The sequence below is a fragment of the Capsella rubella genome, unplaced genomic scaffold (genome assembly GCF_000375325.1).
Source record: "Capsella rubella cultivar Monte Gargano unplaced genomic scaffold, Caprub1_0 scaffold_6, whole genome shotgun sequence".
Classification (NCBI taxonomy): domain Eukaryota; kingdom Viridiplantae; phylum Streptophyta; class Magnoliopsida; order Brassicales; family Brassicaceae; genus Capsella; species Capsella rubella.
Genome location: NW_006238918.1, coordinates 8,355,942 through 8,368,618, shown reverse-complemented (window position 1 = coordinate 8,368,618; position 12,677 = coordinate 8,355,942). Strand labels below are relative to the sequence as shown.

The 12,677-nt window shown below is 35.0% G+C and overlaps 3 protein-coding genes across 3 annotated transcripts; all 3 read left to right on the top strand.

The window, feature by feature from the left end:
• The first annotated feature begins 13 nt into the window (after window positions 1-13).
• Window positions 14-2,292, top strand: LOC17884099 (polyadenylate-binding protein-interacting protein 13). The gene is made up of 10 exons (XM_006286721.2): window positions 14-424; window positions 674-781; window positions 873-917; window positions 1,016-1,088; window positions 1,163-1,275; window positions 1,379-1,438; window positions 1,550-1,597; window positions 1,678-1,746; window positions 1,839-1,900; window positions 1,996-2,292. The coding sequence occupies exons 1-10, from the start codon at window positions 89-91 to the stop codon at window positions 2,045-2,047; spliced, it is 966 nt and encodes a 321-aa protein (XP_006286783.1). The 5' UTR covers window positions 14-88; the 3' UTR covers window positions 2,048-2,292.
• A 2,415-nt stretch (window positions 2,293-4,707) lies between these two features.
• Window positions 4,708-9,044, top strand: LOC17884525 (CDPK-related kinase 4). The gene is made up of 11 exons (XM_006286417.2): window positions 4,708-5,414; window positions 5,610-5,740; window positions 5,945-5,986; window positions 6,116-6,224; window positions 6,335-6,413; window positions 6,643-6,939; window positions 7,089-7,198; window positions 7,438-7,542; window positions 7,904-7,966; window positions 8,386-8,553; window positions 8,653-9,044. The coding sequence occupies exons 1-11, from the start codon at window positions 4,851-4,853 to the stop codon at window positions 8,788-8,790; spliced, it is 1,806 nt and encodes a 601-aa protein (XP_006286479.1). The 5' UTR covers window positions 4,708-4,850; the 3' UTR covers window positions 8,791-9,044.
• Window positions 9,045-9,920: 876 nt separating this feature from the next.
• On the top strand, window positions 9,921-11,158 carry LOC17884272 (probable 6-phosphogluconolactonase 3). The gene is made up of 3 exons (XM_006288459.2): window positions 9,921-10,181; window positions 10,298-10,433; window positions 10,506-11,158. The coding sequence occupies exons 1-3, from the start codon at window positions 10,030-10,032 to the stop codon at window positions 10,974-10,976; spliced, it is 759 nt and encodes a 252-aa protein (XP_006288521.1). The 5' UTR covers window positions 9,921-10,029; the 3' UTR covers window positions 10,977-11,158.
• The last annotated feature ends 1,519 nt before the right edge of the window (window positions 11,159-12,677 follow it).

Here is a 12,677-nt window from a genome sequence, read left to right as displayed (position 1 = left end):
AGCTATAAAAAGTATAATCATGTTCCTTAAATCTTGAGTTGTTTCTGATAAATCTTGTTATCATCCGAAGATTCATCTTTTGGTTATCATGTCTATTGTTGAAAATGCTGGTGTGACAATGGACTCCTCTGATCAGAATTCAAACAACAACACAGCTTCATTAGAAGACACAAAATCACCATGTCCTGATGATCAGAAACTTAAGTCCAGTACCTCTGTTGAAACTCCAAATCTCGCAAACGAATCGGTCCAAAGAACCAGTGAAGTGAATCCCAAGAGTCATTTGAATCCATTGGCTAAGGAATTTGTTCCTTCGTTAATTGCTCTGTACCACTCTGAGTTCTTAAGAAATAGATTATGGTTTGCTAACAATTTCCCAATGCAAGTTATTTCTATTGAGGAAAATGTCCGTTTCACTACAAGGGTATTTATATTTCATCTATACTATTTACTCTGTGTTATGATCTCTTTGTGTTGGATTCGTTATGTTTCATGAAATGTTCAATCAAAATTGTTATTATGACTCTTTTTGCATGTTAGTTATTTCTCATTTACGATGTCTCGGTATTGAGTAGTGCTTGGAAGCTTTGAACCTAGCTATGTGCATATTGATTGCTCCTTGATTTGTTTGTGTGGTAAATGCTTGGTCTCTAAGTCTTGTCAATAAACACAGAGAATGAACTTTAACCAAGGGAGACGATGGACGAACAGAAGAACAAACTTTGGTCAGAATGAAGATGTAATCAAGAGAACTGTATATGTTTCAGACATCGATCAACAAGTATAAACACAGAGAACTATGGTCTCAAGAAAGCATTTTCTCACGAGGAACCCTGATATACATAACAAAACCTCTCTTTATCTTCTTGTAGGTTACTGAGGAGCAGCTTGCAAGTCTCTTTTCTTCTTGTGGCCAGGTACTTACTTAATGATCTCTGTAACCAGTATCTTTCTTGGTGTTCACTCAATTCTTATAACTTTTTGTGTGTGTGTGTGCCAATTTTTGGGTTTAAAGGTTGTTGATTGCCGTATATGTGGTGACCATAAGTCTATTCTCCGATTCGCCTTCATTGAGTTTACTAATTCAGGTACTGCAAATTTCCTTATGATGAGTTGAAATGTTCTTTGTTTTGTTTATTAATCAGTGAAGTAATGTTCTCAGAGGGAGCTAGGTCTGCTTTACGAAAATCGGGTACTATGTTCGGTTCTCATGCTATTAGGGTACTTATCTCGAAAACAGCTATCGCGCCTGTTAACCCGTACTTCCTTCCAAGGGTATGTTGATATAATATAATCATTTCTAAACCAATCTTAAGCTTGACTATATAGATAACTCTGATTCGATCTCTCAACTCTAAACATTGTTTTTTTATTCTAGTCTGAGGAAGAGCGAGAGAAGTGTGGAAGGACTGTTTATTGTACTAACATTGACAAGATGGTAACTTATTATATATGTTCATTTTTTTTCAAATCCTCTGCTACACTCAGTACCTATTTGCTGCTGCATCAAGTACTAATTAAACTTTTATCATCTTTTAAAAAAATGCAGGTCACTCGAACGGAAATGGAAGATTTCTTTAAAACAGCTTGTGGGGAGGTATAGATTTGGTTTGAAACACAGTTTGTTCTGTTTTCTCATGTAACACCATCATCTTTTGTTTTTTTTTCCCCTTTAAGATTCAACATTTGAGCCTGCTTGGAGACTCTTACCACCAAACCCGCATTGCTTTCGTCGAATTTAAGCTGGTGAGTGTCTATCTAATAGCCTACTTCCATACATGTGTATATATCTATGAACATTATTTATATGTGTATGAATCTTTGCGTGTGTTTATCAGGCAGAGAGTGCATTATCTGCTCTTAACTGCAGTGGTATTGTCTTGGGAGGGCTCCCAATAAGGTGAGCTTACTAGAAAATAAAAGATAAAGGTTAATAACAGTCGTCATTGATCACTTTGAAACTCATATTTGCTTTTTGTCTATGTGTGTGTGAAGGGTAAGCCCATCAAAGACGCCAGTGAGGCCACACCGCTCTGATATAAACTAAAAAGCTATCGCACTCTGATGAAAGAGTTCTATTCAAATACAAAGATTATGTTGTTCAACAGCCTGCCCTCGGTTATATTTGAACTAATCAGTAACTTAGGCTAATCTTTCTCCTTTCTTCTATTAATTTAGAACCAAACTGATCTGTTTGTTTTTTTTCATATCTTGGAAACATCTCTCTGGTTATCTTTGTGGATCATACATATTTTAAGACCCCTTTTGGAAAAACTAAACTTTTTTTTTTTTTTTCTCTCTGTCTGAATCTTTATGCAGTTCTGTTTGGTATGATTTATATTCAGTGTTTTGTCTCTCTGTCTGAATCTAGTTCGTTTCTATGATATGCAACGGCACTTGCAAGACTATCTACTTCTAAACAAGAGGGCCAACATGTTTTGATACTATACTCATGAAACCCTACACAACTTTATATATTGAATTTGATTGACTGAATCGGTTTGGTTTTGTTTGATTTGATATTGACAAAAATACACTCAAATGTGAACATGAACACACAACAGAAACTAGGCACAGTGTACGTATATAAAAGCTTTAGTTGACTTTTTTTTTTGTTAGTAATAAAAATATAATTCAACAAATCATGTTGAAAAGAAAACTATAGATTATAAACTTGACCTAGTCCTCCTGTGTAACTGGAAGAACTTTTTCAAATTTGGGACTTTATGTTATATATAAACGTAGACAAAGGTTGAAAATAAAAGGAGAAACCAAGTATAGAAATGAAAATGTCAAACTGAATGAGACCATGGTCGGCTAATTAGGTCCGGTCAAGATACGAAAAAAAGTAACGAGCAGCAGAGACGCAACGTGCGATATTTCTTGCGACACAAGTCAACGACCAAACCGGATCGGACCGTGCGGTTAAGAAACATTGATTCTCGTACTAAGAAGAAGGCGTCAAATTCTGGTTAGTGATGCGATAACCACTATGGTTAAGCTTATCCAATAGTCCTGAAAACAATTTGACCATACCGGTGAGATGTTAAAAATGAGATTTGGGTTACCAATTTTGTATGAAGACGGTTTAAACCGGTTAATATCAAAAGATGTAAAAAAGTGACAATTTGTTGTCTTTGTCAGTGCGTGACGGTGGAAGGAGCAGTAGGTGAACGTATTAACTCGTTTTCGCGTTTCTCATGCATATGGTGACAGATCATAGTCAAATCCTTCACAAAATTTATACAAATTAATAATACTTATTTTATAAATAATGAGATTTATTAGTATTTTGAAGTCTTTATTTAAGAAAAAAGAAAAGAAAAACAAAAACAAAAATTGTTGAATAATTTGTTAGGTAGTTGGGTATCCGGGATTTGTTTTTGTACATAAGGTTGACCACAAAGAAAGGTCTTTTGCAAACATTACAAACATGTTAAAATTGAAAAATATGCATATGATAAAATATAAGACATACTCTTTATGGTTCACATATCAATTACCTACATTCAACCAATATAAAACAAAACAAATTAAAAAAAAAAAGAAAATACCTTTATTACTAATACCATAGTTAATTTATCGCATCAAAGCAACTTTAAGTCGAAAAGTTTTACCAACATCCTCACACTTATGTTTTCTAATACTTAATTTTAGGTATAATTATATTCTTTAATATTTTCTGTAGTAAGAATATATATATATATATATATATATTTTTTTTTTTTTTCAAAAATGTGTGTAGATATTAAAATCTATGTATATTTACAAACATACTATTGATTCTATAATATTTTGGTTATCTTAATTTAATATAGTGATTAGATGTTTTAAAAAGAGCTAATAAGAGACCAAAGTTAAACGTTTTTCTTTTTTTTACAACAAAATTAACGGGTACATAACTAGATTATAATTTAAATGATGCGTAAATCTTTTTAATTATTATCTTAGAAGTACAATACATATGTTTTTATTAAACATTGCCGCCTTATAGTTTCTTACCTTGCACGCTACGTTTTATATTACTAAACATATAACGGTAAGTTATAACCAACTTAAAAGTAACTTTTCTTAATTTAAATAACGTGGGAATCATTTTGTTTTTAAGTTTTCTTTTTTACTAAACAACGTTACCTTATAAGTTTCTTACCTTGCACGATACGTTTTCTATTGAAAAAACGAGCGAAAACTAAAATCAATTTTTTCAAAAATTGCTGAATAAAAGAAATACCAACCAGTCAATATTTATTTATTCAATTACAAAAGAAAAGTTGTGTCAACATATGAACATAAAAGTTTTTAAAAAAAAATCTCACACAAATTCATAAGAAAAATAACCAAATGAAGAAGAAAATGTTCTATTACAAGTCAATTATTTTTCACCCCATTTAGGCAAAAAATACTATCATTTTCAAAAATGACAAAAAGAAAAAAAATACTATCATTTTCAAAATCCTAGCTAGATTTTATTCCAAAAAAAAAAAAAAAACTGCCGTTACTTTTCAATTCAACAAATCACATCATTACACATAAGGAAGTGTCATTAAATAAAAATTGAACACACAATTAAAAATAAAGTGACTAAATGCCACTACGCGCTCTTCTCTCTCTCTCTCTCTCTCTCTCTCTCTTTTTTTTTTTTTTGGCTTTAAATCTCTGAGCTCTTTTTTCATGTTTTTCTCTATTTATTTCCCAAAAGAAAAACAAAATTGAAATCTTCATTTTCTTTTTCTTATTAAAAACATTTTTTCTTTTTCTTTTTTTTTTTTGCTGTTCAAACTTCGTCTCGTCACCGTCCGATGCTTTGACTCCGACCGATCAGTCAATTTGAGCTCAACATCTAACGGTCCATGGGTATTTGTTTCAGCCGGAACATCTCCGCCGTCAAGGACGACGAGATCCCCGCCGGAAACGGCGAGGTTTCGAATCAACCTTCTCAATCGACGGAGAATCACCGGCATGGTGCGATTCCTCCTCAGTCTCCGGCTGCTTCTGGTGCTACCGAAGTCAACAACTCTTACAACATTAGCCCTTTTCAGAGTCCTTTGCCGGCGGGAGTAGCTCCATCACCGGCGAGAACTCCGGGAAGGAAGTTCAAATGGCCGTTTCCTCCGCCGTCGCCTGCTAAACCTATTATGGCGGCTTTGAGACGGCGACGTGGCGCTCCCCCGCAGCCTAGGGATGAGCCGATCCCGGAGGATAGCGAAGACGTGGTGGATCGCGGTGGTGACAGCGGCGGAGGCGGCGGAGAGAGGCTTGATAAGAATTTCGGGTTTGGGAAGAACTTTGAAGGGAAGTATGAGTTAGGGAAGGAGGTAGGGCGAGGGCATTTTGGTCATACTTGTTGGGCTAAGGCCAAGAAAGGGAAGATGAAGAACCAAACCGTTGCCGTCAAAATCATCTCTAAAGCTAAGGTTTGTGTAATTGTGACAATGTGATACCTAACAATTCGAATATGTAGGGACTCTTGTTGTTACTGTTCACAACATAATCACTGTTTCAGAATCTCTATAAGCTTTTGAGTACAAGATTCCCAAATTGATGAAATGCAGAATGATAAAGCTAGGTTCTTTAGCTAGTTCTTGAATTGGTATTGCTTTTGTTTTCAGATGACATCGGCTTTGTCTATTGAAGATGTTCGTCGAGAAGTGAAATTGCTGAAAGCTTTATCCGGGCATAGGCAAATGGTTAAGTTCTATGATGTATATGAAGATGCTGATAACGTCTTTGTTGTTATGGAGTAAGTAGTTTACTCTATATGGTTTTTTCTTAATCATCTCGTTGTGTTTGGATTTGGAAGTTTCATCATGGAGTTTTAAGTAAATGTTACATCTTTTAAGTGGTTGGCCAATAATTTGATATCTAGCAATCAGACTAAAGATTTACTAGTTTATTAAATGAGTCGACTTTGGATATTCAATCTTTCCCTCTTATATGCTTCTAGGTTATGCGAAGGTGGAGAGCTATTGGATAGAATTTTGGCGAGGTAGATCATAACTTACCTTTCTTAGTCTTACTTTTATATGAGTGCTTTAATTTCGGCCTACTACGGCTAGTAAGCTTTGAAGGAGATTTGGGTTCCAACCTTGTATTATTTTCTTGTATGTTGTTGCAGAGGTGGACGATACCCTGAAGTCGATGCCAAACGTATTCTTGTGCAGATTTTGTCTGCGACAGCATTTTTTCATCTTCAAGGTGTTGTGCACCGTGATCTGAAGCCGGAGGTACACAATCTGCTTTTATAAGTTTCTGATATTTCAGTTAATGTCATCTATTATGTCTTCGTTGCTATTTTACGGTTGCTTGAACATGTGGTAAAAATTTTGTTTTCCAGAATTTTCTCTTCACCAGCAGAAACGAGGATGCAATACTCAAGGTCATAGATTTTGGCTTGTCTGATTTCATTAGATACGGTAATGATCTATTTCTTTGTTCTCCTTTCTTGTTAGAAGCTTTGACATTAAAGTTTTCTAATGAGTTTTACTGCAATTTGATATTTGATCTCATTACCACAACTGTTATTCTTGTCTCCTAGGCATTATTAGATATTAGTCTTGCAAATCTCATATGTATCTCATATGTACACGTTGACGCTCACATTTACATTTTTTATCTTCTTTTGTTAATCTGTTACATTTGCAGATCAGCGTCTCAATGATGTTGTTGGAAGTGCATACTATGTTGCACCCGAAGTACTCCATAGGTCTTACAGTACTGAAGCGGATATGTGGAGCATCGGTGTCATAAGTTACATACTACTCTGTGGAAGCAGACCATTCTATGGAAGAACTGAATCTGCAATATTCCGATGTGTGCTTAGAGCTAACCCTAATTTTGAGGATATGCCATGGCCTTCAATATCTCCTACTGCCAGAGACTTCGTGAAAAGGCTTCTTAACAAGGACCATAGGAAACGAATGACAGCTGCTCAAGCTCTTGGTAAGTTCTTTTTTTTTTGTGGGGTTAAATAAGGGACACTAATCTTGAAAAAGAAACAAGAATATGGCTTTACGTATTATGAGTTAACTGAGTGTTTCTTTCCTGTTCATGAGCGGTAATACTATATGTTCTTATGATATGTTTTGCAGCTCATCCGTGGTTACGTGATGAAAACCCTGGTTTACTTCTTGATTTCTCGGTCTACAAGTTGGTAAGGTCCTATATCCGTGCCTCACCTTTCAGACGAGCAGCACTTAAGGTAAGTATTTGATACCCTCATATTATAATCGAGCACATTGCTCTTTTCTCTTTCTACTTATACATAACTGATCTACTCATCAAAACTGTCAGATTATTAATGCTTCAAACAGTATGTTAGTCATCTTTTTTGAGGACTCAGTGAATAATTCCCTGATACACATTCATTCGATAACATCATTTCTTATGGCTGTCTGTGTTCTTATCTTTATCGGTTTTTTCATTACTTCTTTTAAATAGGCTCTCTCCAAAGCTATACCCGATGAAGAACTTGTATTCCTTAAGGCACAGTTCATGCTCCTGGACCCTAAAGACGGAGGCCTAAATCTTAACTGTTTCGCCACGGTCAGTGTCTTTTCCTGATATAGCTATAGCATTTTTCGTCGGTCTTTTATTTGTGAATCTGTTTTATCTGGTCTATATCCCTAATTTATCTTGAGATCCCATTTTCTGAATGGAAATATTTTAGAGCTTAGAATCACAGTAAGAAACAAATCAAACTAAAACACCAAAAGGTTTCCTTCAGCAAAAGCCCTTAAACAAAAATTAAAGCTTTTCCTCATTTGAAAACCAATAAACCCTCCAAAGTTCTCTCTAGCTTGTATGGATGAAGGAATACTAAACAGTTTGCAAATAGGATATTGATTTATAAAAGAAAAGTAAACTTATGCGTATCAATTATAAATCGTTTTGAGTGTAACTGCAGGCTTTAACAAGATATGCTACTGATGCAATGATGGAATCAAGGCTTCCTGACATTTTAAACACGGTAACACAACTCTTGCTATATATTTTATCTTTACTTTTGAAGTTTATGGGTGAACCAATGATGAATGCATGATATGGTTTTCTGGTGGTGCTAGTCAAAAACGATTGTAGATTGCCTCTAGAATGAGAAATTGTGAGAAAAAATTGTGACTCGTTGAGCTTTAGTTGTCTCTGTTTTCATCACAATTCCTCAATTTAAATTTGAGTTTCACTTTATTTGCCATTGTGTCTGTAGTTGTAGCAGCAGACCATTATCATTGGTTTTAGATTTTTAGAGCATGCTGGAGTCATTATAATGATGCCACAATGTTGTCCCGTCATTGAGATTGATGTTTCTGTATTGATTTTCATACTCTTACAAGTGTAGCACTATGCTTTGAATCCTAGCTATGTTCTTACCTTTTTTTCCTTAATATGAAGATGCAACCGCTGGCGCAAAAGAAACTCGACTTTGACGAGTTCTGTGCGGCTGCAGTCAGTGTTTACCAACTGGAGGCTCTAGAAGAATGGGAACATGTTGCAACTTCAGCGTTTGAGCACTTTGAACATGAAGGAAACCGAATCATCTCTGTCCAAGAACTTGCAGGGGTACGGAGTCCTATTTTTAATGTCTATGAGCTTGTATAAGCACCATCACTTTCTTAAGTTCTTAAACATTTTTCTTTATTGGTGCGTGATTTAAAGCAGGAGATGAGCCTGGGACCGACTGCGTATCCTCTGCTCAAGGATTGGATCAGGAGTTCAGATGGAAAGCTGAGCTTCTTGGGTTACGCTAAGTTCTTGCATGGTGTGACCGTACGAAGCTCCAGCTCGAGACCTAGGTGACATATCATAATGTAAAGTCTTCTAACATGTGAATTCGAGTTTCAAGAAACATCCAAAATGACGTCGTCAATCAGTGACCTTGGAGACTGAAGTGGAAGTGAAGTCAAGTAGGTATTTATTTCCTTTGTAAATCATTATTTGAGCATTTTGCTTTCAGAGGAACCAAAAACAAAAACAAAAAAAAGGAAAACATATTATATATTATTATAGGAATTGGTATGGTGTTGGTCTGATATTTTTATCCTCAGCTTTCAGATTTCGTTATTATGATAATATGTTGTGGATACAAAGGCGATAAATGTTCTTTAGCTAGCGGTAAGGAACATAGTATGAGATATAGTGAAACCAAGTCTTTATAGCATAGTTGAAGGCAAGTGTCTAGAAAATATGATGCTTTGTTTTCTATGATAGAGTCAATATGTCTACAAACTGTGAGTAGTTGTCTCCTATCCTATGTATCTGTTGTAGTTCCATACTAGACAGGAGATGACGAGCCCTATAGGAAAATCAGGTGAGAACCTCACACCAATTCTCTGGGGCATCGTCAAAAGAGAGGCGAGTGATGATGACACAAGAGTTCCAAACAGTTTCAAAGAGCGAACAAGCGAAGAAGTTGTGGTTTCTTCAATCATTCTCAAGATTCTGTAGCGTACTAAGAGATTGTTTTAACTTCAACTAAGGTTAATACAAATCGATGAGGATGAATTTTTCTCTTGCATGCACATAGTGTAAAACAAAGATGTTCTCTAACATGTAAAGTGAGTGTAACCAAGAACGCGGAGGTTCGTAGGGATAAAAAAAAGTATGGTAGAGAGATATTGAAGTAAGTGGTTAGGACAAGCTTTACATATGAGTCAAGCTTTTCATATGTTGTAACCACTTTTTCTTATAGCAATTTTAGTTACACTCGTGTTACATGTGTTTAAGAGAACATTGTTTGGATTTTTGTTGTTATTGTTAGCTACTCATCATATATATTTTACTGATTTAAAGTCACTAGTGAAAAAGAAAAACACAATTAGATGAACATAAAATCACGTGTCTCTCCTAAGTCTTTAATCCTCTCTACCTAATTTAAATTGCTAATATAAGTCACGAGGCTTCCTTTATTGACGCAGTCTCTTTCACTATAAAAAGCAAGAAACCCCCACAACACTTGTAGCACCACTCAACCATATCCATATCCACATTCTTCTTTCTTTGAACTCATCCATCACATTCAAATCTTTTAAGGCAACAATGGCGCAGAGAAAGATGATTGTGTTTCCGACAAAGAATGAATTGTCGGAAGCAATGGCTGAGTACACTGCCAAGCTCTCCGCAAAGTTCATCAAGGAGAAAGGTCTTTTCACTGTTGTTCTCTCCGGAGGTGACCTTATCGATTGGCTCTGGTCTCTAAAATCTCACTCTCCTTTTATTTTTCTTCTTTAAAAAAGATCGAAAAAACAAAGAATCCATATGTACGTGTTTGATGGTTTCAATTAATCAAAAAATATTAACGTTACAGCAAGTTGGTGCAGCCTCCTTACATTGATTCGATCGAATGGTCAAAGTGGCATGTCTTTTGGGTTGATGAGAGGGTTTGTGCATGGGAAGATCCAGACAGCAACTACAAACTCGCCATGGATGGCTTCCTCTCAAAGGTTTCACAACATATAATTATTTGCATATTCATTACCTAATCTCATGTTTTTTTTTGGTATATAACATCTTAGGTTCCAATTCCGGATAAGAACATCTACGCGATCGACAAGCACTCCGCGGCTGATGGTAACGCTGAGCACTGCGCGGCGCTCTACGAGGATTGTTTAAAGAATCTGGTGAAGGAAAAGATAATCCCAATATCCAAAAAGACAGGATACCCTGAGTTTGATCTACAACTTCTAGGGATGGGTCCTGATGGCCACATGGCGTCTCTCTTCCCGAACCATCCTCAGATCAATGAGAAGCAGAAATGGGTCACTCATATTACCGACTCTCCAAAACCACCACCGAAGAGAATCACATTCACTTTACCTGTCATCAACTCTGCTTTGTACAATCTTATGGCCATTTGTGACAAAGCACCGGCCAAATCCGTGGCTGAGATCATGAAGCATAACAACTTCTCTTTGCCTTCTGCTCATCTTAGTGCACAAGTCGAAAATGTTTGGTACCTTGACCAAGCAGCTGCCTCCGAGCTCTAGAGACCTCATCAAACACATTAATAATGGTGTTTTTTTTCTTCATGTTCTTAGTCTTTAAGCTGCATTGTGTTAATGTTAATTAAATAACCGGCTAATGCATTTTGCGTACCAAATGTGTTTCTTGTAGTTGTGTGCGAGCTATGACTATATATGGGCTATAATAATAACAATAGTTGCATATATTATGCCGAGGACGAACGAACAAAACAAATAGGATCTTCCAAATATGAGTAGGTGATGATAACCAAATTGTTACTATCATTCTCATGTGGATGCAAAAATCTCGAAGATACACAAACAATCATTATTGTATTCCATAGTTCATATCGAACTAACACAATGACATAACAACAGAAAATAAATTAAACCTGTTTTCGAATCTCCAACCTTAAACAATCACTAAATCTTAAACTAAAACTCTTAACTTATAATAGAAAATAAGATACCAAAAGATAAAATATTTAGGTATATGCTCAAGTGAGATGGATTTTGCTCAAATTTTTCAAGTATGAGCCAAAAAGAGAAAAAAAAAGTAGAATGAGATTTTTAAATATGGTTGTTGAACCATTAAGAAAAGAGAGACCATTCTTCAAAAGACTGGTAGTTTCTGCTCAAAGTATATATCTTCTGTCGTAGTCATTAAACTACTGATTTAGTTTTTAAATAGGATTAAGGCTAGCTAGAGTCGTTCATTGTTCTGAACTACTGATATGTTCATGCGTGTTGGGTCGAGATAAATTTATTCATTGAGAATTTTTTTCAAAGAAACAAATGATATACCATAAAATAAGAAGACTTCAAAAAAAGTATAATCTAATTTTTCCTGCCTAAGATTACTATTATATATGTATATACATATACCAAGAATCACGTTTCTGTCCAGTGTCGAATTATGTGGAAGCAAGCAAGTTATGCGTAGAATGTACTAAAAATTAAGTTAACAAAGAGAGTATTGTACTAAATTAAATATAGATGAATACTACTGAAATTGTTTAGAATAATAATTGTTCTCTTAAATTAATTAAACAATGTCGACGTTCCAACGACGATTCTGGACAGCTAAGCTTACATATTATGTAATTTGGTAGTTAGCTAGCTAGGTGTTTGTTTGAAATACTCTTGCAGCAATTTTGGTTTGGTTTGGTGTGTATAGTGAGATATCAAATAGTATGTATAGTGTATATAGTGAGATACACTATACATACTATTTGATTTCATTCATTTCATTTCCATCCTCCTCGATCGATAGTATGTATAGTGAGATATCAAATATATAAGGTATACTATTTATATATATATATATATATATATATATATAAATCATATGTTTTGATGCGATATTAACTTGCGGTTTATGCATAATTAAATACAGTGAACCATGTTATGTAGAGTAAGGATTACATAAATATATGTTGAAAAATGTATAGTACGAAGTCGAAGATTCATCAGTTGAGGAACGTGTGAAGAAGCCTTAATTAACTTGCGTTGCAGCAACACTTGAAACGGGTAACATGTACATAGTTATATCACCATGCAAAACCTAAAAATCGTTATACGGGTTTAACCTCAGAACCTCTTAATTATTCAAGAAAAAAAAATAATAACGACTATATTATATCATGCAATGCAATCATTAATTATTATAGTAAGTACATTAATTCTAGAAAATAAAACCAATGTAAATCATGGTGTTTTTTATTT